This window comes from Caretta caretta, chromosome 7 (genome assembly GCF_965140235.1).
Source record: "Caretta caretta isolate rCarCar2 chromosome 7, rCarCar1.hap1, whole genome shotgun sequence".
Classification (NCBI taxonomy): Eukaryota; Metazoa; Chordata; order Testudines; family Cheloniidae; genus Caretta; species Caretta caretta.
In genome coordinates, this window is record NC_134212.1 from 98,874,330 (window position 1) to 98,900,625 (window position 26,296).

The following is a 26,296-nucleotide window of genomic DNA, read 5'->3' on the forward strand; positions in this document are numbered from 1 at the left end:
AGCCTGGCATTATCTATCTTTGGGAAACCCATGTTGCATTGCATCCCTTTTACCACTTACCTCTATGATTTAATTATTCTTTCCTTCAAATTTTGTTCTAAAAGCTTGCACACCGCTGAGGTCAGACTAACAGGTCTGTAATTGCCCAGATCACTTTTTTCCCTTTCTTAACTATAGGTATTAAGTGAGCTATTCTCCAATCATATGGGAGACAGACTTAAAGATTGTTGCTAGCAGACTAGCAATCTCTTGAGTCAGTTCTTTCAGTATTCTGGGACGGAAATGATCTGTTCCCCTTGACTGGAGCACATTAAGCTCTTTTCTTCCTCGTCAGATGTGATCATTTTGATGGTTTTGATTTCTAGACACTCATTTCCATCAGCGTTACTGCCTTAATGCACATGTACCATATGAGCATCTTTACTGAAAACCGAGGCAAAACATTCATTTAGTTTTTGGACCACATCTAGATTATCTTTAATCTCCTTCCCAGCCACAGTACATGGCAGCCCAACCTCATCCTTCCTTAATCTCTTTTTATTTATATAACTAAAAACATATTAAATGTAGGAATAGAAATGCTGAGAATAAATACCTTTTCTACAAGTTCTTGATTTCTTCTATATAAAGCTTGCTTCTCCTCAATCCACTTCATGTCCTTAAAATATAAATGATTAATATTATAGGAGAAACTAACAGTGCTGCTATAATATATGATCATGTAATTACAGACTGTATCATAATGCATACACAGAAGCGGGCTGAATTAAATTTAACAGGCAACCTTAATTCTGACATTTCCTTACTTTTCTGAGTGCTTGACTTTGCATCTTAAAGTTCTTTTAACATAGTATTTTGTGTTTTTTTTAAATGTAATTGGAATATAAATACTCCAATTTAAAAAAACCATGAAAAATCCTGTCAATCAATGAAATGAATGATGATTGTAATAAAAGTGAGAAGTTAGGCACCTCCATTGCAATAATTTAATAAACAGATCATAGCAGTTATAGTATTTTGATTTCCATGTTTCCCAAGATTAAGAAAGATAAATCATATTTTTAGATAGATGAATTATTTTATTAGATTGAAATGGGGAAAAAACAATTAGAACATTAGTTGCTCACTGAGACAGTGATGCTTTGGGCTGAGCTGGCAAGCAAGCGATTACTTATAGTTAAAGTTTGTAAATCCCTTTGAAAAGTGCTATGTGAGTGATTAATAATAATAAATATCTTCACAATTATTCTCTCAAGGTACCATATGTAGAGAATGTTTTGAACAATTAATTTTTCACTCTGCTGAAAATAGAAATCAAAATGTCTTTTTCCTAGAAAATTCAATTTTTTGTAATGATTCATTCCATCTTTTGAAGAAGTTTGAAACGGAATTATAATGATGGAGGACATTCCATCACTTATAAGACCTAAGGGAACCCTCCTCCAACCCTAGCTGAAGGGATGGGGGATATTGAATAGAGGGCCATTATGGAAATTCTACTTCTAGGCTGGTGTAGCCAGTTCTCTTCTCCCTTCCCTGTCAGAAGGCATGGCAGTGGTGTGCTGAGTCCTCCAATTTTGGAAGATCCAGTTGAAACATTTACAGGGAGAAATGCAGGCAGATAGGATTCCAAAAGCTGAATAGCACAGGAAGAAAATGGGGAGTGGGTAATTTATCATTTTTCCTTAGGCACCTTTTAAAGGGCCAGAACATGGAGAACCTGTTCTCACTGGGTAGTCCACATGGAGGAGAATCACACACTAAAGATGTGCCCGGATATTGATGAGGGAGCTTTAGGGGGTGGAATTCTAGTTTATTGAAAGTTTCTCCAGGTTATTTCATATGGGGAGGGGTTTAAAACCCGTGAAAACTCCAGGGATATAAGAATGCAATAAAGCCTGTAAAAGCCGAATTTATGAATAATTTTTATATTGATTTTTAATGTGACTTTTAGGACTCCCACTTATTTAGCCATTTGTTGATAGAAGAAAATTCAGCTAAGAACAAATAGATGTATTTCACCTTTCTCGTCATGTTTACCCCCACAGTTTGCAGATGTCATCCATTTCAACTGGGACCAAAAGTAGGATTTTACACAGAACTGTAATAATATTTAGTGCTCAAAGTGTGTTGCACTTTTCATTTTCAAAGTGCCACACAAACACTGGACCAGGTCACAGCTGGTGCAGAGACGGAGGCAGCCAGCACACCCCCACCTACATCCTTTAGAGTTTCCACCAGGAGAGACAACTAGATGACCATGTCAAGGCCCCAATGGAAATTTAAGTGAAGACATCACCCATCTGACTTACCCTTCCTCCTCTTCAGCCATCACTGACCTGTGGGCACCCTGGTAGAATTGAGGTGGTGGAGCCTTTCCCCATGCTACTGTAACACTAGATTAATCTAGCCCATTCGCTAATGAACCCTTGCAATGCCTGTGAATTATATAAATATTAGCAGCCTCATTTTACCAATGCGTAAACAGGTATGGGTTTGAGCCTAACAATTGCTGGGCAGCTTCAAGTAAAAGTAGAACAGTCTCAGCTCACATTGAAATCAAATGATTTGCCATATTCTGACTCAGATGCTCCTGGCTTCTACTTCCATTAACAGTCCACTAGATTTTGTTCCCCTTTTTGAGGTTTTGAAAAGAAAGTTGTGAAAAATAATTTTGTGTATCATCTTCTGGATTGGAAACGTAAATAACTAATGTGCTAGAAAGGCAGCATTTTTGGTATTTTTAATGGAGCTAGCCATCCATCCAAAGGAAGTATGGGCGTTTATTATCTGCAAGAATTCTAGATATGAAGATATTCATATTCTATAAATGCAGGTATATTTTTCACTGCCTATGGATAAAAGTGAGTAGAATGTATTTTGAATCCAGCACATCTCCAATTTTAGCTGCCTTTGGGTTCTCTTTTTCACAGCTCAACAGGCAATGGCAACATTAAGCATGCAGGTTCTGTACCAGCCTTGGGATTCAAGCTAGTGGGGATGAGAACGGCATGCAGAAGCAGGGACATATTCCAAGGCCAGAAAAGGCCATTATGATTATCTAGTCTGACCTCCTGTATAACACAGGCCATAGAACTTTCTCAGAATAATTCCTAGAGCATAGCTTTTAGAAAAACATCCAGTGTTTTCTAAAACACTATTTCACATTTGGGGACAATGTATACCTTCAAATCAGCGGCACTGCTATGGGTACCCGCATGGCCTCACAGTATGCCAACATTTTTATGGCTTACTTAGAACAATGCTTTCTCAGCTCTCGTCCCCTAATGCCCCTACTCTACTTGCGCTACATTGAAGACATCTTCATCATCTGGACCCATGGAAAAGAAGCCCTTGAGCAATTCCACCATGATTTCAACAATTTCCATCCCACCATCAACCTTAGCCTGGACCAGTCCACACAAGAGATCCACTTCCTGGACACTACGGTGCTAATAAGCGATGGTCACATAAACACCACCCTATACTGGAAACCAGCTGACCTCTATGCCTACCACTATGCCTACCTACATGCCTTCAGCTTTCATCCAGACCGCACCACACAATCCATTATCTACAGCCAAGCTCGACGATACAACCGCATTTGCTCCAACCCCCAGACAGCGACAAACACCTACAAGATCTCTATCAAGTGTTCTTACAACTACAAGACCCACCTGCTGAAATGAAGAAACAGATTGACAGAGCCAGAAGAGTACCCAGAAGATACCTACTATAGGACAGGCCCAACAAAGAAAATAACAGAACGCCACTTGCCATCACCTTCAGCCCCCGACTAAAACCTCTCCAACGCATCATCAAGGATCTACAACCTATCCTGAAAGATGACCCATCACTCTCACAGATCTTGGGAGACAGGCCAGTCCTTGCTTACAGACAGCCCCGCAACCTGAAGCAAATACTCACCAGCAACCACACACCACACAACAGAACCACTAACTCAGGAACCTATCCTTGAAACAAAGCCCGTTGCCAACCGTGTCCACATATCTATTCAGGGGACACCATCATAGGGCCTAATCACATCAGCCACACGATCAGAGGCTTGTTCACCTGCACATCTGCCAATGTGATATATGCCATCATGTGCCAGCAAAGCCCCTCTGCCATGTACATTGGCCAAACTGGACAGTCTCTACGTAAAAGAATAAATGGACACAAATCAGATGTCAAGAATTATAACATTCAAAAACCAGTCGGAGAACACTCCAATCTCTCTGGTCACTCGATTACAGACCTAACAGTGGCAATTCTTCAACAAAAAAACTTCAAAAACAGACTCCAATGAGAGACTGCTGAATTGGAATTAATTTGCAAACTGGATACAATTAACTTAGGCTTGAATAGAGACTGGGAGTGGATGGGTCATTACACAAAGTAAAACTATTTCTCCATGTTTATTTCCCCCTCCCCCCTGTCCACTGTTCCTCAGACATTCTTGTCAACTGCTGGAAATGGCCCACCTTGATTATCACTATAAAAGGTTTCCCCGCCCCGCTCTTCTGCTGGTAATAGCTCACCTTACCTGATCACTCTCCTTACAGTGTATATGGTAACACCCATTGTTTCATGTTCTCTGTGTATATAAATCTCCCCACTGTATTTTCCATGGTATGCATCCGATGAAGTGAGCTATAGCTCACGAAAGCTTATGCTCAAATAAATTTGTTAGTCTCTAAGGTGCCACAAGTACTCCTTTTCTTTTTGAGGATACAGACTAACATGGCTGCTACTCTGAAACCTGTCATATAGGTAAGTAAATCTGTGTAGTTCCATTGACTTCAATAGAGATATACAGATTTACATCAACTGAGAGTCTAGCCCCCAGGTAACAGAGTGTATTCCATGCCTGGATAAGCATAACTCTTTGATTCAGGTTTTTAGTGTATAATTTTCACATTCACATATTTAAAGTTCTCTTTGTGCAAATGAATGAATATTCACACGTTTTTCTTTCAGTATTCACTCAACCCTAGATAGAATGGATTTAATGTTCAGTTCTAATGAATTATTCAACTCATTTGTTGAATAATGTGATATTAATCTCTCCTAATCCAATGGTACAGAGTTTGAAGGGGATTCCCATAATTATGCAAGGGCAGTTAAATCGATTTAAGAGTGTCAATAACAACACATAACTGCTGCTTGATAGATGTATTTTATAATTAAAAGAGGGACAAATATTTTAGGAAGTATTATCAAAGTGATACTTCCTAAAATATTTGACTGTCTTTTATCATATATGACAGACTTAATGTGAGTATATGTATAATGTGAGTATATGTTTCTTTTGCTGAAAATGTACAGAACAGCTAGTTATCCTTAGAGACTGCAGTAATGAATATTTTTCTCAGAGTACATTACCTGTCCCTGCTCAGCAAGTGCCTTTTCTAGGTCCTCTATTTGAGCTTGTGATCTGTGTATTTCTGCTTGGAGCTGCTCACGCGTCTGTAGGATATGAGAAAAGATACATCAAACTTTCTCTAAAAGCCAAAATGCTAATGTAGATACATCAAACACTTAAAATATATCAAATACTTATTAAAGAATTTTGGGGGAAGTAATTTGCAGTGAAGTACCTATAACAGGGCCAATCATTAAAAATTTTAAAAGGAAAACTTGTATGATGGGATAATAATTTTAAGATAGAATTTAAGATTAAAATGAACATCATCCAGTTAACTAGCCACTTAAACAGCAAAAGATGAATTGCTTCTTACATTCGAATATTTGTTACACTCTTTGTTCACAGATCAGAAGAGTTTTTGCCCTTATCCAGTTCTATCAAAACAGGATGTTTAAAAAAGCAAATGGAGTAACATCGAGATTTGTTTTCCCATAAGAATGGGAGGAAAGATACATTAATAGGCTGAGGGGCATGCTTGATTTCTACCTGTATTTTTGTTGTTTTAAACTGATTTAAAAGAGACCAACAAATACGATGGCACAAATTGTCAAAAACAGCCTCTACATTTATGACCATAATTTTGAGTACACAAATGTCTAACTGTACTATACATAGATTTCAAGGAAAAAGGCCAATGGAAACTAGTTCACAGTCCAACACCTTTCTGTAAATGTGATGTATATATTTTATGGAGAATAAAGCTAATTCTAATTCTTAACTATTTTTATACATAAAATATGGATGTATGGGTGTGACATACCAGGGTACAATCCAGGCTAATGAGTAGCTGTGTCATTCCTTTCAAAATGTAAATCACTCCCAGCTGTGTCTGTGTGTGTGCTGCAACCAATCAGCCATACCTGGGCTCTTACCGGCCTTGGTTATGCTACAGGGTGACCCCAACACACACCCCAGTCCTGTATTTTGCCCCAGAAACATATTTCCTCTATATACTGTGCTCATCACCATAGTATCTGAGCACTTGCAGTAGTGCCTTAAGCAACATGACTACACATCTGTCACATGTTATTTGTTCTCTCATCCTCTTCCCAGGGGAAAAAGCATATACAGCTGAGTGTCTTCTCTTGGTAGGTGTGTCTTTTTAATAGAGCCATTGCTGTGTTTATATTAGAGAAGGCAAGACCAAAGAAATGCTTTTTGCACTTGAAGTGGAAAGTGGTGAGGTTTGTGACGGTCCTTAGTTTTGAGGGGAGTTCATTACAGAGTCTTGGACTGCCCCCAGAAAAAGTTCAGTCTCCTTGGGGTGAGCTTTACTCTTATTATTGAGAGTTCCATTGTGTCTGAGGAGTGAAGTTGTTGACCACACTCTTTGTCCTGGAGCTTTGGATGATCCTTTAGATACTCTGGGCCCATACCATGGAGTGCTTTGAAGATAAGGACTGAAACCCTAGTCTAGGGGAAACCAAGAAGGGAGCAGAACACAGATTTGATATGTTCTTGGTAGCCTGTATTGCTCAAAAGATGCACTACAGCATTCTGAACTAACTGGAGTTTTCTAAATTCTGAAGGCTTGATGTCCAGTTTGTATTGTATTGCTGTAATCCATCTGAGAGGTGACAAATGCATGTATAACTGAGACCAGGTCTTCATCCACCAGGAGGGGACAGAGTTTCCTAATCAAGCAGAGGTGGTAGAAAGCATTACTCACAAATGCTGATATGTGAGAGCTTGGTGTCAGTGAGGAATCCAAGTATATTCCTAGACTATGGACTGAATTGACCAATTGTGAGTGTGTATCTTCAACCAAAGGAGACTGCACTGTGGTTGCAAGCTCTTCAAAATACTTGACTTTGCCCATCAGCATCACCTCTGTCTTGCTTGGGTTCAGCTTCAAGCAGCTGTTCTTTATACAAGTGCTGATCTCAACTGAACACTGGGCCATCTTGGTGGTAGTGGTCATATGTGGTGAAGGATGGATAGAACTGTGTATCAGCTGCATATTGCCAACACTTGAGTCTTTGTGTCATCTGACCAGTTCACCTAATGGTTGCATGCAGATGTTGAAAAAGACTGGAGAGAGAATTGATCATTGTGGAACTCCACAAGTGCAGAATCTATCAGTGGAGCTGCAGTTTCCCATCACTATTTGTTAGCACCATCCTTCCAGGAAGGACACAACCCAATTTAGTACATTACCTTGGATCCCTGTCACCTCTTTTAGGTGAGACAGCAGACTCTCATGGTCAACAGTGTTGAATACTGCAGAGAGGTCCAGTAGGATGACAATCCATATCTGTCCTTTAACCAATTTTACAAGAGGAAATCATCTATCAGTGCCACTAAAGCGGTTTCAGTTCTGTGACCTGGACTGAATCTAGATTGTGCCAAGTCTAGAACATTAGTTTTAATTAAATGACCTCGTAGTTGGCTTTTTGCTAGCTTCTCAACATACATGAAGGCAACTCTTTTGTTTATTCCTGCACTCAGTTTGGTTGAGAATATATATTTTCAGAGTAAGTGAATTTTAGAGCATATGTAGATTTAAAATCTATAAACAAACACATCTGAAAACAAAATGATCCAAATTCAACTCCTCTTCTGCTTTCATGCCAAGAGCTGAGTTCAGGGTTCACTTCTTCCTATTCAGCTGATGTCCCCACTAACAGTTAAAAAATAAAACAAGGAGTATTGATGCTTACACTAAATATTAGCATTGCCATCAGGTCTTGCAGGCACAACAGAGAGCCCGGAGCTGAAGTATTGGCAGGTAAAAAGTTTTTCAGTTTATGTTTTAAAGAAAAGTTGCTCATTTTACTTGGAACAGAACTCTGGAAAGAACTAATCTCAACGGATACTTTACTGCTTCTTCCCAAGGCAATAGCAAAATTACCCAAGTATAAATGGAGAATATATTGTTTAACTGGAACTGGCAATTTGCAAATAACACAATCTGTGTTAAACAAGTTTACCATTAAGAGGAACTCAGTTGTAAAGCCATTGAGGGTTCTCATTGTACCCTCAACCTCTGCTTCAGGCAAGGTACCTTTTGGATCACATGATTACTCTGCTGAGAACAAGGGTAGCTTGGTGGCCTATAAATGTGGTTGGGCAGGTTGCAGACAGCAGTAGCAGCATGAGGAAAAGACCAGTTCTGCTCCTTTTGCACCTGACAACCCCAATCCCAGGAAGTTTTCCCCACCTATAAACCTACTGAGGTAGTTAGTGAGGCAGGTAGTTAGCCAGTTAACACCAAAACCTTGTAATTATATTTTGTTTTGCCTTATTTAATTGTTTTTATTATCTGGGTGAATTTTCCTTCTGGTGTGTGGGGTTTTGTTTGTTTTGTATTGGGAAAAGTTGAATTATTTCATATTTGTAGTTGCTTCTTGTTTCACCATCACTTTCTTAATGTTTGCAACTTCTACCATGTCAGAGCAGATAGCAGGCAGGCCTTAAAGAAGATTAATTTCTAAAACTGTTTCACAGATCAAATAGAGTGAGACAATACTTATCTCTCAATCTGGCTATCTGAGAGACAAGGGATTAGTCTACTTGCAAGAATATTAGAGAACCCAGCAGTATAGACTGCTGTGGAATTGCCTACCCATTACTTTAAGTTACTTAGTGGAAATGAAGCATTACCTAGATGGCCAGGTCTGGAAAGCCAAAATATTGATTCAATCTTAGAACTCAAGCAGGGGAAAGTGGGGTTATCCATTTTGTGTTTACTTTGGTTATGGGTTGGGAAAGCAATCAGACTACCCCACTGCTGTAGGAAATAGTCATGGTTGTACTAATATTTGACACTTTTATAATTTTAATAAAGTTATTGCTAATATGGCCATTTTGCCCTAAGACTGTGTTGGACTCTCCTGGAACAATGTGCTTATGAAAAGTGAAAGTGACTGCTCCATCACTTACGTAATAGATTTAGAGCCAAATTGAGAGCTTGTAGGAGCACCTCCATGAATGAGATTGCATAGAGTGGAGGTCAGGGCAGAATTAACATGTACATATTTTGTTCTTTGTCCAAACCAGATATATTCTAATCCTTTCAATCAATTTTCAAATAGTAAAATTAAATGTGACTGTATTAATTGTCCTTCCAGCACTTTATAATGAATAATTTATTCATAATACAATACAGATATGTATTTATAATGTAAATTAAAGGAGGTAATTAGCTGCAACTACCTTTCTAAGGGGCCATCTGAGGAAGATAGGAAGGCACAATGAAATAATACATTTTGCAATTCAATTAAGAAAATGAATCTCGTTTTGAACTATAAGCCTTTTAAAAATGTTATGCAGAATCATGTAATCTCAGTAAATCCAGGTTTGAATTTTGAGCATTAACTATTTAAGAATATTGGTAATAGATTTTTACCGACGGGAAGCTTAATTTTCCATAAAATATTCTGCTTGACACTCTTGTAAGCTGATCAGTGGTATAAAAATATAAATGCATTAGCCATGGTTTCTTCAGCAACCAGCACTTCAGTGTAAGAGAGTGGAAATCTGACTGCTTTTAGAGACCATAAATTACAACACTGCATTTGAGAGAGCAGTGTAGATGCATTAGTTATTCACAGAAGACAATATTATGGAGAGACACTACCATGAGGAATATCAAACAGGTGTTTTTTCTGTCCACATCAGCAAGTGCCATGGATGATTAAAGGAAAACAAAGGAGGGGGAAAAAGAGAAGCCTCCTGAAAAATGTTGAAACCCAATTTAACTCTTTTTCAACTACTACTAACATACAATTGCCTGTGCAGTACCCCTTCATATCCTAGTCAAATTCTAATCTGAGTAATTACTTTCACTCAATCTACAGTCTAGCTGCAATTTTATTTGGAAGATAATCTTCCCTTCTTCTCCTAAACTTCTATATACTGTTGTTGTGTTTTGGCCCAGAAATGGTTGGTGGCACAATCTCTGAGTTTACCCAGTGTATCACTTTGGAACCTATCATTGTGAAAGGCACTTTATAAACTTATGATTATATCATATATACATGCATATTAAACTACTGTAGACCAGATCCTCAGCTGGTGTAAATTGACATAGCTTCTTGATCTTCAATGGCACGACCCCAATTTACACCAGCCAAAGATCTGGCCCATTATCACAACAACCTGAGCAAGTAAAATTAGAAAAATATACATAATTGCAATCCTTTATTTTCACGTAATATAAGCCATTTAGACCTTAACTTCTCGTTCTGCATCCAATGTTCCTCCAACCTGTTCTTGCAACAGAGCATATGCTCGTTGCAAAGCCTGATATTCCATTGTCAACTGCCGAAATCTCAATTCTGTTTCTTCTTTGGCCATGCCCTGAAATGAAAAAAAAATTGATGCTTCCAAAACTGAAAGTAAAGAAAGCCTAACAGAAACCTATACGTATTTGCTATGAAGAAGGAAGTTGGTGGCATTAGAGCCAATAATTTATAGTACTTTTAAAATATGAGTTAGCAAGTGCTGTCCATAGGTGTTCTTTAAGTGCTCTCTAGATATTTCAATCTTGCCAGGAAAATATCACGTAGACACACTTCACTGAAATGCAAGACGTGTCTTTCTTTCAGAGTTAGCACTACTTGCCAGCACTGCTGATCACAACCATTATGAAGAAAAGTTCCTCCTTTTTGCAGAAAGATGCAGAGTATGTCATCCATGAAGCACTGTAACTGTTGAACCGACTCTCAATCACTGCACCACACACAGTCACCACTGGTGATGTGCCAATGGCATTTCTGAAGTAACATATGACATTTGCGTTGGTACTACGTTCTTCAAATGAGACAAAGACAAGGAATGAATAGTGAATGGATGACCTGATTTTCAGAGACACTGAGCATCCACAGCTACCACTGAAGTCAATGGATACAGTCAATAAAAAAACACCATGGCACAGAGTCTCAGAGCCGGGGTCAACTGACTTATGCCCATGGGGCTCAGGCTGTGTGGCTAAAAAATGCAGCGCAGGTGTTTGGAGTTGGGCTGGCGCCCAGGCTCTGACACCCAGCGCCCTCATGGAGTTACAGAGCCCAAGCTCCAGCCCGAGTCCAAACACCTACACTGCAATTTTTTAGCCCCGCAGCCTGAACCCTGCAAGACCAAGTCAGCTGATCAAGGGCAACCTTGGTTATGCTGCTGCTGGTCTTTTATTTCAGTGTAGATGTACCAAATGAGATATGTGGATCTTCAGCACCTCTCACTGATCTTCTTTACATATCCTGCTTTAATGCTGAACTACATTAGTATGGTTCATTAATATGATGAATTCCATATAAGTGAAATTCACTTTATGCAATAGCCAGGACTATTTTGAAGGCTTATATGCAACTTCAGTGGTGCACAGAACTTGAGCCAACTGTCTGCATGAGTGAATTTCATGCTATAGGAATAAGGAGAAGTATTTGCTCAATGTGTGTATTAAAAATGAATCAACAGATTCATGTTTCTCTCTCTCACACACACACTTAAATCGTGTAGCCAGCTATAACACGGATATGAATGATTACATTCCCTTCTTTAGAAATCTGCAATTCAGCTGTGAAACAGATGGCGAAGGGCTGATTGAAATGATGCAGGTATTAAAGAATCAGATGCTGTAAAAACATATTTCACTATCATGGGGCTTATTTTTTTCTATAGCAATGTTCTTGCTGGAGCCTAGAGACAGGTAATGGTCCATAGATCTGACATGAGATTCTGAAAACGCGCACTGACTTTATCTGGAATGTACTTTTGGGAATAGTCTTCAAAATACAGGTGGTATTTGGCCACTGGTGCCTGCCTGCAGTATTTCTTAACAGCTGCCTCTTCTTATTCTGACATCAGAAGCTGCAGAATGGCGACCTCTGTTGAGGGGCTGGTGAAAAGACAGAAGTACTTATAGAGTCTTTCTGCTGCCTTGGCTCACACCATGGATTTGGACAATTCCATTCAATATGGATTCGGGCTGTGCTCTGAAAATACACCTAAAACTTAGGTTGACCTAGTTATATTGCTCAAGGCTGTGAAAAATTTCACGCCCTCTGCAACACAATTAGGTTGACCTAACCTGCATGGTAGTCGCAGCTGAGTGGATGGAAAAATTCTTTAATCAAAGCCTAGCTACTGCCTCTCGAGGGGGTGAATTTACTACAATGACAGAAAAACCCGCTCTGTCACTGACACGTGAACGTTGCAATGCTATAGCGGTGTAGCCTCAAAGCTGCAGCTGTGGCTCTGTTATGCTTGTAGTGCAGACAAACCCTTATGTCAAAATGTGAAGTCACTGGATAAGATGAATGTTGAGCTCAGTTTATACGTGAAGCTAAATATGCATTCAATCCCAATATGAATCTTCCCAGCCAAAACGCTTCATAAGGTCCGCACAGCCTTTTCAGTATTCCCACCCCTAAAAATCTGCTAAGCCCCACACTTCTAGGGATAGAAATTACATAAGGTTTCAGGGTTTTGCCAACAATAGTGGGTGTCTAAGGACTTGCCCCCAAAAGATCAGCCTCCATGCATAGGATTAAGCTCATGATCATTTGACTACACCAGATTTTAGTTTTCTAGTTAAAGGGTACATCAATGTGGAGTTCTCCATAAACAAGGGCAGGATAATTGTCTTAATAATATGATCAACAATTCTGAGTTAGATATAAGAATACACAGGATAAATTTAAGTGTCATCACATATTCTAGATTAATGAAAAAATACCTCTTCCAAGTCATCATCAGGAGTGCAAGGCGTTTGATCTGTTCTGTCAGTTTGATACGAGATAGAAGAACCATCAGACTCCAGAGAAGCTTCTTCATCATAGCCAAAAAATGTCTCCACAACCGGCTTCTGACCAAATGAAAATGTGTAAGTGCAGCTGAACAATGCAAATAAACCTTACAATATGGCATAGCCAGCTGAGCCCCTTAAATGTCTGAAAAACCCTCTGATGAGCATCTCCAGTAATTCTGAAGCAGAGTGTGGCTTAAACAGAAAATTTGTATTCTAGACTTTGTACTCTGCTTCAGCATACAGCGATATGCTTTTCAAAGTGTGGTTTCCCTCTATTTGTTTTAATGAACTCTCTCAGGGGAAAATGAATTGTTCTCATACTAAAGTATCAGGAGAGTTTCCAATCTGTTACTTATTTCTAAATACAGAAGTTGCTTCTTCATAAATTGGTGGTAAACTTTTTTTAGACCATCCATAATGTTCTAGTAAAACTGTATGTTGCTTTAATTTGCTGAGTGGGTTATTTTATATGTTATTTGGAAGCATGGAGTCCTCTCTTAGAAGTGCTTTGCCATATTTATTTTATTTAGTTTGCTTCAAATTTTAGGCAGTATGTAGTTCTTTAGCCACATCATCCATTCCCCCATCCAGCTGTATGTGTTTGTGTACATACATACCAGCACATGCCTAGCCTTGTACAATTAGTCTGGGATTTGTTTGGCCCACAGTAGTTAGGGATTGAATTTCACATAAAACACAAGGGCCACTGCTCTGATTTACACCTTCTGCAACCCCACTGAGGCTTTGACCCTTCACCTAGCGTATAGTTTACTACTAATTCCGCTCCTTGACTTTTCACCTTCTCCAACCACTGCACAAGTACATTAATTATCCATCAGACAGACTCTGTCATTAATATTGCCTTCTTCCATCCCACTGAGCACTAATTGTAATGCTGCTGCTGCTGCTTATGACCAATCATTTTTGTGCATGTCGCTCAATTTTATAATGAATTATTTACATCTGACATACATTTTTAGGCACTGTTGTAAAAAATGAGTTAACTTTATGATTTTCTAATTCACAGAAGCTGTCTACTCTATACACAAATTGTCACTTGTTATTGAGTTCCTGAGGGATGCTCAAACTATGCACAGTACAGTTTGTGTGTTAAAGCGCACATATTAAAAAGCAAGCAATGTGCAGTTTAAACAGTTGACTTCCTATAGCACATGTATTATATATCACGGATGAATATTACCAACACCAAGGGTGAAATTGGGGGTGAGAAAGATGACAATGTTCTTCCATCCTCCACCCACAAAATCAATCCACACATTCTTGTTTTAGATGACCATAAAAATCTATTTAGGATTGTTCTTAAACTGCTTGACCTACACCAAAGACTCAAAAGTCACTTCTAAGTTTGAGTCAGTTTTTGCTTGCTGAACGCTGGATCCTTAAGGTGCAATCCTGTCCCCATTGACCTCAGTAGAGCCAGCATGCACCCTTGCTGCCAGATTTTGAGAGTTGCTGAGCACTTGTATCGACCATTGATGTCACTAAGCAAGATATTGTGCTCATCAGCTCTATACAAATAAATATAGATTTAAACTTTATTTTTTACCTTAGGGAGTTTTGTCATTTTCTTCCTTTGTTTCCTATACCTTAAAAGCTTATCACGTTCCTGGAAAAATGAATTCGATACATTTGTTAGCTAATGTCAGTGTTTTATCTTTTAATTGCTCTGTGTAAATGTTTGCATTATCCTTCAAATTGGCCAAAAGTAGTTTCAGTACCAGCCATTGCATTATAATGCAATGAGAAATAGACAATTTTTCATCAATCAAATACTAACTGCTCTCCAAAATACTGCAAGTTTGTAGTCAGAACATATCAGTTGTTTGAGTCTATAGATGAAAATCCTGACTGCTCCATACCATACATGACATCCTAGGCCTGATTTTACAGAGGCTCCATGGGCAGAACACTCATTGAATTCTGTGTTATAGAATATCCTGGCAGTATTGAGATGCAGGGGTGAATACTGTTTGTGGATGTGTGCATGGCTTCTATTATTTTCAAATGAAACCATGGGCACTTGTCATCTGACCCAACTGCAGAAAATTCAGGGCCTGATTTTCAAAAGTGCTGAGTTCACATAACTTCAGTTGACCTTAACAGGAACTGTGGGGGCTCAGCATCTCTGAAGATCAGGCTTCAGCTTTTTCTGTTATCAGGAAGTATTTTTATTCAGTGGCTATTATGAAAGATCTAATACTAGTGGTAATGAATTTTAACACATTATAAAAAATGTTTTGTTCTGGGGGATTAACAAAGAAAAGCCCCAATATTGATAAAACAATACAGGTTAAAAGAAAAGACCAATCCCTATTATCCTCCAGCTCATTCATTTCCTAACAGGATTCAAAACATATTATGGGACAGATTGATCACATATTCTTATTGCTGCTGACATCATCACCATTAATGAAGATTGTACAAACAGAAAAATAGTGCCAATAGTTTTGTGAATGGCAGACTAGAACAGAAATCACTTTTCCTTAGCTTCATTGGCTTTGTTGTGCTGACAGCAGTGAAAACAGACTTTCGTCAGTAAAACTTAGCAGGTGTGACTTGCACTCAGTAAATGCCCATCTACAATAGCAAAAGGGATCCTTAGCTGATAGCAGTGGGTCCCATTGCACAGGTTCTCAATACGCCAGTGTGGCTAGGACAAGACTATTTTCAGGCCAATTGTAGAAAGCATGACTGCTGCTTGGTGGAAACTGTCCCTCTGGGTTTTCAGCTCAGGAAGCACCTCTGTATTTTAGGGGGCTACAGGACCCCACTGTTGAGGCTGCCAAGTGGATGCACTAATTGGTGCATTGTCTGAGCAACTGCCCGTGCTGACTTTTTAGGCTGTACTTTCTTTTCATAAAACCCACAGGTGAAAGGGAAGTTGAAACTGTTTTCCAGTATCACAATCTTACTCCCACCTCAATGAATTTCTGCTGCTAGGGTCTTCATTGATAGAATCCCTGGGTTAAATCTAGCCTCTGAATATAAAGTAAATTCATAACAAATATTACTTTGAAACACTTCATTAATACCAGAGAACATGAGATGTTGCAGCTGGTCTGCATGATCTCAAAGAACCACTGTCTAAAATATACAAAGAGGAACAGAGTGAAATTAAATATATGCCTTACTTACTATTACGCTCTTCACATAGCCAGCAGTTTCAAGGGTCTAATAAAAAATAATTAGAGAATGTCATTAAGTGCAAGGTTTCAGAGTAGCAGCTGTGTTAGTCTGTATCTGTAAAAAGAAAAGGAGTACTTGTGGCACCTTAGAGACTAACAAATTTATCAGAGCATAAGCTTTCGTGAGCTACAGCTCACTTCATCGGATGCATTCAGTGGAAAATATAGTGGGGAGATTTTATATACACAGAGAACACGAAACAATGGATGTTACCATACAGACTGTCACAAGAATGATCAGGAAAGGTGAGCTATTACCAGCAGGAGAGTGGGGTGGAGGGAAACCTTTTGTAGTGATAATCAAGGTGGGCTATTTCCAGCATTTGACAAGAACAGTAGGAGGGGAAATAAACAAAGGGAAATAGTTTTACTTTGTGTAATGACACATCCACTCCCAGTCTTTATTCAAGCCTAAATTAATTGTATCCAGTTTGCAAATTAATTCCAATTCAGCAGTCTCTCGTTGGAGTCTGTTTTTGAAGTTTTTTTGTTGAAGAATTGCCACTTTTAGGTCTGTAATCGAGTGACCAAAGAGATTGAAGTGTTCTCCGACTGGTTTTTGAATGTTATAATTCTTGACGTCTGATTTGTGACCTGATCACTCTTGTTACAGTCTGTATGGTAACGTCCATTGTTTCGTGTTCTCTGTTATATAAAATCTCCCCACTATATTTTCCACTGAATGCATCCGATGAAGTGAGCTGTAGCTCACAAAATCTTATGCTCTGATAAATTTGTTAGTCTCTAAGGTGCCACAAGTCCTCCTTTTCTTATTAAGTGCAAGGGTATATACATTTTATTGGCTTTCTACTTAATTGCACAGCCTGTTTCCACACTTTTAAAAAAAAAGTATGAATTATTTTAGTTGTAATACAAGACACAAGAAATCTTTCATTTATTCAGGAAAAACCCCCACAATGGATGTGACAAGGCTGGCAAGTGAGAGCATTCCATTCTGTGTGGCTAACATCCTGTCATGGTGCTACTTTAAAGCTGTAATCGGTATTGCAGTAGAATATTATTTAACTGGATTCTGCAGGCCATACCTAGGTTTAACTCTCATTTGCTGTAACTGGAATTTTACCTGAGTAAGGACTAAAGACTGGGTCCTTTTAAAGCTAAATTATCCCCTCCAACACTGCCTGTAGAGGGGATAAAACCTGGTGGATCCAGGAGGAGGGATGTGGAAGTTTGGAGGAGTACTACCTTTACAACATCATTTAGTTGGGGATTGGTCCTGCTTTGAGCAGGGGGCTGGACTAGATGACCTCCTGAGGTCCCTTCCAATCCTGATATTCTATGATTCTATGATCATACTGCTCTTTCCCTGAGGAGGAGGGGGTGAGCCAGGAAGACACTCGCTGTCTATGGAATAAACACTCCTCAACCCAGAGGGATTCCTCACCCGAAATTTATGCTGACTTGAAATTCCCTAATGTCCCTGCCCAAAGTGAAAAACTCTGAGTAAAAACTCGCGGAATTTACAATTCCCAAAGCAGCATTAGCTCATGTAGATGACCTATGGTCCACAGTTGTTATAGAACTGGCTTTGGGATGTTTAAGAAAAATCTGTATAGCATTTAAAAAAAATTTACTATGAAGCGTGCTTAAGGATCCATTCAAGATTTTATTTTCTCCCCCCACACACCTGTGGGCTGGAGCCTCAACTTTGCTGATCACAAGAAGCATTATTAAAAGGAAATTATTAAAAGGAAAACAAATTTTAAAAGATTTAAGCATCTTAAAATAATCCTAAAACATTGGAAAATATTCCCTTTCATAAGTCTCCTGTTTTTAGGCATGATCTTGTTCCCATTGAAGTCAAAGAGAGTTTTTCCATTGACTTTAATGGGATTAGGATCTGGTCATTAGTGTGTTTCCCAGAAAGCTCAGAATAACTGAAAGAAGCTTCTTTATGCAAATGTTGAGCTGAGTGTAAGGGATCTTTCAAATAATGTTCCACCTATTACTTTAGGTTCAGTTCCATTATAAAGGGAAGCCCATGGAAATCATCACCGTATGTTTGTTGACAACACAAGCTGTTCCTGCTTGCTTGGTGTCTTCTTTTCTTTTGCTATGTCCAAGAGCACTAGGAAGGCTGTGCTATTTGATTACCTTAGAGAGTTCGTCTATGATATTTTGCTGTTCAATAATTTGTAACCTCAGAAATTCAACTTCTCTTTCTTCTTGACTCTGGTCAAGATCATTTAAAGAGCTTGGTCTCCTTATTATCCCAGCCCTTTGTCTCTGGAAAAAAACAACAACACAGAACAAAATTGCAAATGATTAAAAGTCTTTGCCAACATGCAGCATATAATCCTTCCCTTTTACAACCAGTAATTCATCTGGGCTATTTGCTAAAATGATGGTGATTCTCTCTCTGCCTCCCCCACTTCCTGCCCCAAACAATAAATCTAGGTTGGGATTCTAGCTCCTCAGGCCAGAAAAAGCTAGAAGCTAGGGCATCAGGAAGGCATCATGCTCATAGTCACCAGAGAGCAAAGTCAGTTTGTATAGCTCTCATGCACCATCTGGTAGCCCACTGAGGACTTAGATTAACATAAGTCTTGGAAAGGACAGTCTGTTCAGCTTTATATCGCTGAAGGAGGAATTTAAAGATGTGGCAAAAGAAATCCTAAATGGAGGTTAATTCTTTTCTGAATTGTTCCCATTATCTTCAGCAGGACAGGATCTGGAGAGTGTGAGAGAAACTGAACTTTAAGAAAAAAGTGTTTTTGGTCCTGTTGCATGCATGTAATCTCTCACTTACTCAACTACCATTAATGTTCAACTTTAAACATAAACAAATAAAAATATTGAGTCACCGGTGCAAATTTCCAAATCACTGGAAGGCAGTTGTGATACAAAAATCACAATTCAAGTGACATCATTTGCATTCCTATTCTCCTGAGTACTACTGAGCATTCAGCTGAATCAAAATATAGGCATTTTACTATTTTATTATAGCTCAGAATTTTTTTTTTTAAAGCTAAAGTAAAACATTTCCTGAACTGTTTCTTGACCACTTTCCCACTGTATAACTGGACCGTCATCGGTTAATAAGCAAAAGCCATAAGTCACTTATTATGTATAACATAATACCAGAAAAAACACTTAGAACAATGAAAACACTTGTTTAATATCCTGCAAGCTTGTGATGATATTTTTGTTAAATTCCTGATTTCCTCAAAACTGTATATATTATTTGCTCTTCTTATAGATGACAGTGGCAAGAGGGAAACCTACCATTTCTATGTTCTCTTGTGTTACAAATTTTAATTTATTTTCCATTCGACGTAAGGCATGGGATAAATCTTCATTCTTCCTACTGAGACGCTTATTTTTGTCCAGGAGAGGTTTATACTGACTTTCTGCTTCTCTTAGACGTTTTAACTGAAATATTAAAAGAATGCATTCACTCAGTGTAGCGATTTCTATTTATCACTTGAAAACATAGCCATAGAATGTATTAAAACTCAAGTCATTTTACTACCATAGTAATAGAATTCACTTCCAATTTTGAAAAATGCAAGTCAGTGTCCTCTTGGATTCCTAGGTTCTGTTCCTGTCTCTGCCATTGACTCACTGTGTGACCTTGGGCAAGATGCTTGACCTCTTTAACTCTCATTTCACCCATATACACAACCCTCTCCCTTGCCTACACACGCAAACCCTTCATTCACATATCCAGTGAAGTACTGGGGGTTGAGGGAAAAATATGTAACAGGGCCAGGAACAGAATGACAGCAGCAGTTTTTTAAATCAGGTCCCCTCCAATTTCTGTTAACTTGGGGCCTGTTCCAAAGCCTACTGAAATCAATGGAAAAATTGATCATGTCCTCAAGGCACTCCATCAGACTGTCTTCTGCTGATCTCATGAAGGTGCCAGGGATTCAAATGTATCTGTCCATTTGATTTATCTATCTAGGTTCTTACATGGCACCTATCACTCAACATTATGAATACAGGCACAAGACATTTATATTTCCCTCTCCTTCTTCTGGACTTTGGGTGTATTTTGTGTGTTCCTTTGTGTTGTTATTGTGGGAAAATTCTTCTCTCTGTCCCCCAACAGGCCAGAGGAGAGAAACCTGGGTTAGAGATGTCAACTCTCACCCCCGGGGGAGGGGTGGGGAGGGTGGGGGGCAGGGAGGGTTCAGAAATTCTTCTTTCCCCTCCTCACATCAGAGGTCATTGGAGAGGGTGTCATCACAGGATTGCACTCCCTCCCCTCAGTGGGCAGGGAGTGGCTCAGCCTGGCAACTCTGGGCACTGGATGCTTGGTAGAGTGAACAGGAGGCAGGATCTGTACTCTGCTTGCTGTGCCATTTCTAGTACTGGAGCATACAGAACAAGCTGAGCACATATCAGTTCAAGCTCAGCCCAGCAGCTCATACTGGGCACTGACTTGACTGAGCAAATGCTAAGTTATAACAAGGTGACATTTTGACAGTGCCTCTTTCAAGAGTTTTTAAAATTCATTATAAGTTAAAAACAACAAAACCTGTCACAACCTGAGACTTTTTCTAACACTAAAACTGTCAATCCTTCATGCGTAAAAGCCCACTGTAAGGCTGAGACCCTTTAAAAGGGCATAGTGTGAACATACTGCAGAAAAAAATATACTCCTACTGATGTATTTAATTAAAGGTTCCACTGGAAAAAAATGCCAACCAATATCTACTTAAAAATAAAACAGGGTTCTTTGTTTTATGAACTAAACATATTGTGGCAATGTTATGTTATTGTATGGAATACTATCAGGTGTAAAGGAAAGAGAGAAGCCAAATGTCCAGATTTACAGTGTTAGCAATTTTGTAATCTAATATGGATGCTATATGTAACCTCAGATTACACTGTTGAATTGCTGGTCTAATATTCTCCATAATTCAGTCTATATGGAGTTTTCCTGCATGGCACCAGTACTGTAAAATACATTCTGTGTTTGACAGCATACATACCATTAACTAGCAAATCTTTAAACAGCATTCTGTATGGATGCCACAGCAATTTGCATTTCAAACCCACGGCGGACAAAGTTCAGCCCTAGTGGAATTCCATTGCGGCCCATAAAGTTGTACCAGAGATGACAAACGATGTTCTACATACGGTGTTCTCATTTTCAGCAAATCTAATATGCCCACTGTGTATTTTTAACTCAAAAGAGATTAGATTCTACAAGTATGGGCAATCAATAAGAAGGAGCAAATAGTTTGGATAATATGGGCCTATACAAATCTTCTCCCAAAACCTGAACCAAACCCAATCCTGAATCCAAAGTTGCTGTTTTTTTAGGCTTACACATCTGCCCTTCTTCCATCAATTTTGTATGTAACTTAATTGCCTGGAAAGAGCAGTGGAAGTGCCAGAATAGGAACATGGCATCTACTCCTCAGGATTGGGGCATTGGTTCATCATCTCTGAAATCCAAACTATGACAGTGGCAAATGCCTGATGCTTCAGAAGAAGGGGGAAAAAATCCATAATACATCTGACCAATTTTGCCATGTCATACAAAGGGATAGGACAGTGTGGGATGGGGCGAGCTGACCAGGTTATGAGATTTGATTAGCCCTTTACAGGAGACAGGCATGGCTACAGCTGAATGATTGGTTTTAAAATTACCCCTTAATTTTGAGCTAGAGTACTTGATTCTGTGACCTCTTGCAGTAGTGAATTTTATGGTGATAAGCATTTCTCATGGTTTTTTCTGCCAGGTGGGAAGCACCTCTAAGAAGCTGTGCATTTTTGCTCCCACTTTCACAAATTCAAGAGCCTCCATTCTGCTCTTCAGGTCTTCCATGCTGCCTGGATAATGTCCCCATTCACTCTCTGGGGATCAACTGAGAATTAATACTACCTAATGCTTGAATCTTCCAAAGCAGATGTTCTTCTCTTACTCTGTAAATATGTTCTGCATATGAACCATGATAAAGGAGTTTAATGTTGTCTCTAGTGAGTGTCCACCTGCCAGTGCAAATTCTGATACACATTCTTTTCCTAATAGTGTAACGGTAGTTCCTACTTACAAGCTCATTTCTTTCTTCTGACAGCAATGCATTCCGATCTTCCAGCTTCCGGATTATTGCACTTAGCTCAGCAATTTTAAGTTGGAAACGCCGGGCATCTTTTTCATCCAGCTGCTGTTCCTAAAACAAAGACCGACTGCAAATAACTGTTCATAAAATCAAACTTTTTCAAAGACACCAACTTTGCTCTTGTCTGAATTCAACTATTTCTGACCGATTGCACAGGAGAATGTAATCTGTGCCCTAGTACAGGGGTTCTCAACCTTTTTCTTTTTGAGGCTCCCCCAACATGCTACAAGAACTCTACGGTCCACCCGTGCCACAACTGCTTTTTCTGCATCTAAAAGCCAGGACCAGCATTAAGGGTTAGGAAGCAGGACAATTGCCTGGACTCCATGCCACAGGGGTTTCCACAAAGCTAAATTGCTCAGGCTTTGGCTTCAGCCCCAGGTGGCAGGGCTGGGAGCCCTGAGCTTCAGCCCCACACAGCAGGGATTCAGCTTTCTCCCCTGGGCCCCAGAAAGTCTAACACTGGCCCTGCTTGGTGCCCCCCCCCCCAAACCTGCTCGTAGCCTCTCAAGGGCCCCAGACCTCTTGTTGAGAACTTTTGCCTTAGAACTGAAACTGCAAGATGAGACCAACAGAAAATTGAAAGAGCAGAAATGTAAGAAAGTATGCAAATGCAAAAGTATGTATATGCAAATACAGAATCACAAATGTTAAACTTGGAAACATGAGAGACAAAAATTGAAAACTAAGGCAATGTTTCCAATATATGCCACTGTTGAAATGAGTATTTCAGACATGTGACTCACTCTAAGTAGTCTGTTATAGGGAAATTATATTTATAAATACTGAAAAATAAATATAGAAAGTCCATGCAATTATACTATTGCATAAGTTTCTCTCCTATGAAGTTGTGGCCCTACTGTAGCTTCTAACTGGTCAGTCATAAAGGTTTATGCTTTAATCGACCAAAAAGTGAAAATGTTTAAATCAAATTGTAAATGAATACAAATATAAGAAGACATGGTTTTATTCTTCTAAATCAGAGAGCAGTTACATTATAATTACAAAAGTTATAGGATTTTTTTTCTTTCACTAGCATTATTCCAATGTTTGATAAAACTTAAGTACAGAACTTTAATCAGAGCAAGCAAATTAAAGTCCATGATCCTAATGGAAATTTCAGAAGTTCTAGGATTCCTCATTCAACAGGTGCAGGAGAGGCTCAGAATAAAGGATAAAAGAGATTTTCTTGTTTATGTTTTCTATTATCTATACTTTTACTGAGAAAATTAAGAACTGCTGCAAAATAAATCTTGATGAGAATCAACAATGAAAAAAGTTAACATATGTCACAGACATATGAAGTCAGTGAACTGAAAATTTTTACTATTAGCAAATTAATGCAGAAGCAGGAAGGTGGCATAGTTGCATAGAAAGCCAATATAAAAAGGTGACAAATTTAATGCCATAAGATATTGCATAATATGAAAGAAACAGTGGAGAATAGGTTAGTAGGTATTTAGTTCACTTCCTAGACCACTGGTTGAAAGCAAAAGCTCTTTAGCAGGATGTAAATATTAATAATAGAGATGTTTCAGTAGGACTGGAATACCCTGTAAGCGTGCATGCTGTTGGTTACACGACCTTTACTGATTTCCCTTTGTAAATTGTTCTTCTACATTTGCTTACAACACATACTGTTAGTAGCCTGGAAAACTAGCACACATACATTACTAGAAAAGCATTTGCATAATTTGTCAGCAGATACTATGTCACACTGTCAAATTAAGGCAGGTGTTTGAAGTCGGATACATTTTAAAAAACTGAGTATTTCACCTTGCTAACAAAAACCAAACTAAACCAAAAAAGCAAAAGCTTTCCCATGATCAGATTTTATTTTAGTTTTAAAGATCCCGCTATTGAATTGCCGCATTAAAAGAAATCTCCTTGGTTTGCTCTGTACTGCTATGGGAAAGCTGTTGCTTAAATGTGCACTCATCAAGATTTTTGTCATTTTTTGTTTGCTTGTTTAGGTGAAACCACGTGAAAGTGCTTACGGGGCTTCCTGAATGATCTGAAGCGTCTCCTGCACCACTTGCATAAGGAAGTTCCCGTTTGGGGCTGCTCAGATGTCGATCAGACTCTTTGATCTGGGAAAGTTGTTCATCTAAAGCCTCCTTTTGGAGCTGAAGTCTCTGAGCATGCCCGGCTTGAACCCCTAACTCTCTTTCCAGCACGTAGACTGCTCTGTCTTTAAATTTTATCTCCTCCATCTACAAGGAGAACAAAATACAATCACACAAGCATGCATGTTACAGGTCTCTGGTTACCATGGAAACTGGCAGCATCACACTAGCACAGCATCTTGGACTGTACCCAAAGACAACCATATCACAGTCAGTTTCACAGATTTGACATTCCTTAACAAAAAACAACACCCTTTAGAAAATAAAATAGCAATGAATGTTACAGTGGCCATATGAACAGAATTGCTTAATTGCTTTAGTAATATTGCACTTATTATTTCTACACTTTTAACCACTTTGGGAGCCATCCAGCAGAAATGATCATTTTGTACCAAGAGGTTCTCAGCTACTGTATCTACTTATTGTTATTGAATTCTTAGTATCAGGTCCCAGGTGCCTTTGACATAGAGATGGGTCCAGATCAATGCTCAAGAACCCACCCAAACTTTGCAGAGCAAATGGTTTGGAATTTATATCTGGGTGCTAATTTAAGAGCTGGACCCTACCTGTATGCTGGGCTGGATATGAAACAACCAAATTTTGGGATTGGAGGGAGGCCAAAAGATTAAACCCCCAAAGTTTGGAATTTTGAAGGTTACAATCTTATTTACTTTAAGGATTTAATTTTACCTTTGTGCAGAGGACCAACCATGCATTACTTTATAAATAACAATTCTTCAAGAGCAGCCTGAATAGCCCTTTTGTGATTGTGATAATATACACTACTGTAATAGAACCGCAGCACCTTCAACAGTTAGATTACACCAACATCCATTACATGTGGAAATACAAGATACTACACTCACAGGTTACATGGTTGTCAAATATGCTTGTAGATAATGAATCGGTGTGGAAAAAATTAATCATGTCAACCTCCTAAAACAAACATATTGTTCCTAACTTCAGACAGCTATTATCTTTGTAGTGCTTTAAATACTTCTGAAACACTACAAATGTAAATGAAACAAGCAGCTTTTTTAACTGTGAGCTGTTCATAGACAGAATGCTTTCCCCTTAATGGGACAGACAGTAAGAACTGGGCAGTCTACTCACTTTTTTGTTTGTTTTGTTTTTTATAGGATTGTTCCCAAACCCAGATAAAAATGGAGGAATGAATTAGCCAAATATTTCATTGAATAACTTTGCTTTAAATAATTAATATCATGGTCAAACACAGGAGCTTTTCTTAAGTTATATCTGTTTTGAAAAAAAAAAAGAGCTTTTCTTAAGTTATATCTGTTTTGAAATGATTCTTGTTCAAGAACTATTGTACTGGACTCAATTTTAGAATCCTTAGCACCAGTATCCAGATAAAGATAGTATCAGGCATTTAAGATTGTGAAACAGCAAACAAGGAAATTCAGAGTCAAGGCTGACATTCCCTCCATAGCAATCCTGTTGTGCCTAAATACTGTAGCTGATGCAATAAATAACACCACATATGGCACACCATCCCTAGTACCTAAGATCACACTATGACCTAAGAGCTAGATTTCTAAAGGTATTTAGGCACCTAACTCCTACTTCCAGACTTTTCATATTGTGTAGGGCATATCTATTGTCTGGTCATTCTTTAGTAGACCTGTGTGTAATATGCACACTAAACTGCAAATCTACTTGCATTGAGT

At 38.8% G+C, this 26,296-nt stretch overlaps 1 protein-coding gene across 21 annotated transcripts in view; it reads right to left on the bottom strand.

Moving 5' to 3' along the window:
- Window positions 1–26,296, bottom strand: part of JAKMIP3 (Janus kinase and microtubule interacting protein 3) — a 178,615-nt gene that overhangs the window by 50,122 nt on the left and 102,197 nt on the right. For 8 of the 21 annotated variants that reach the window (XM_048857711.2, XM_048857693.2, XM_048857691.2 and 5 more), the window contains 10 exons: window positions 24,480–24,695; window positions 22,414–22,533; window positions 19,631–19,777; window positions 18,500–18,631; window positions 16,335–16,370; window positions 14,746–14,805; window positions 13,107–13,235; window positions 10,601–10,729; window positions 5,386–5,469; window positions 596–658 (listed from right to left, as the gene is read on the bottom strand). In XM_048857711.2, coding sequence (XP_048713668.1) covers window positions 596–658; window positions 5,386–5,469; window positions 10,601–10,729; window positions 13,107–13,235; window positions 14,746–14,805; window positions 16,335–16,370; window positions 18,500–18,631; window positions 19,631–19,777; window positions 22,414–22,533; window positions 24,480–24,695 — 1,116 coding nt within the window. The remainder of the gene's footprint in view (window positions 1–595; window positions 659–5,385; window positions 5,470–10,600; window positions 10,730–13,106; window positions 13,236–14,745; window positions 14,806–16,334; window positions 16,371–18,499; window positions 18,632–19,630; window positions 19,778–22,413; window positions 22,534–24,479; window positions 24,696–26,296) is intronic. The other 13 variants (XM_048857700.2, XM_048857696.2, XM_048857699.2 and 10 more) reach the window with 8 other exon arrangements.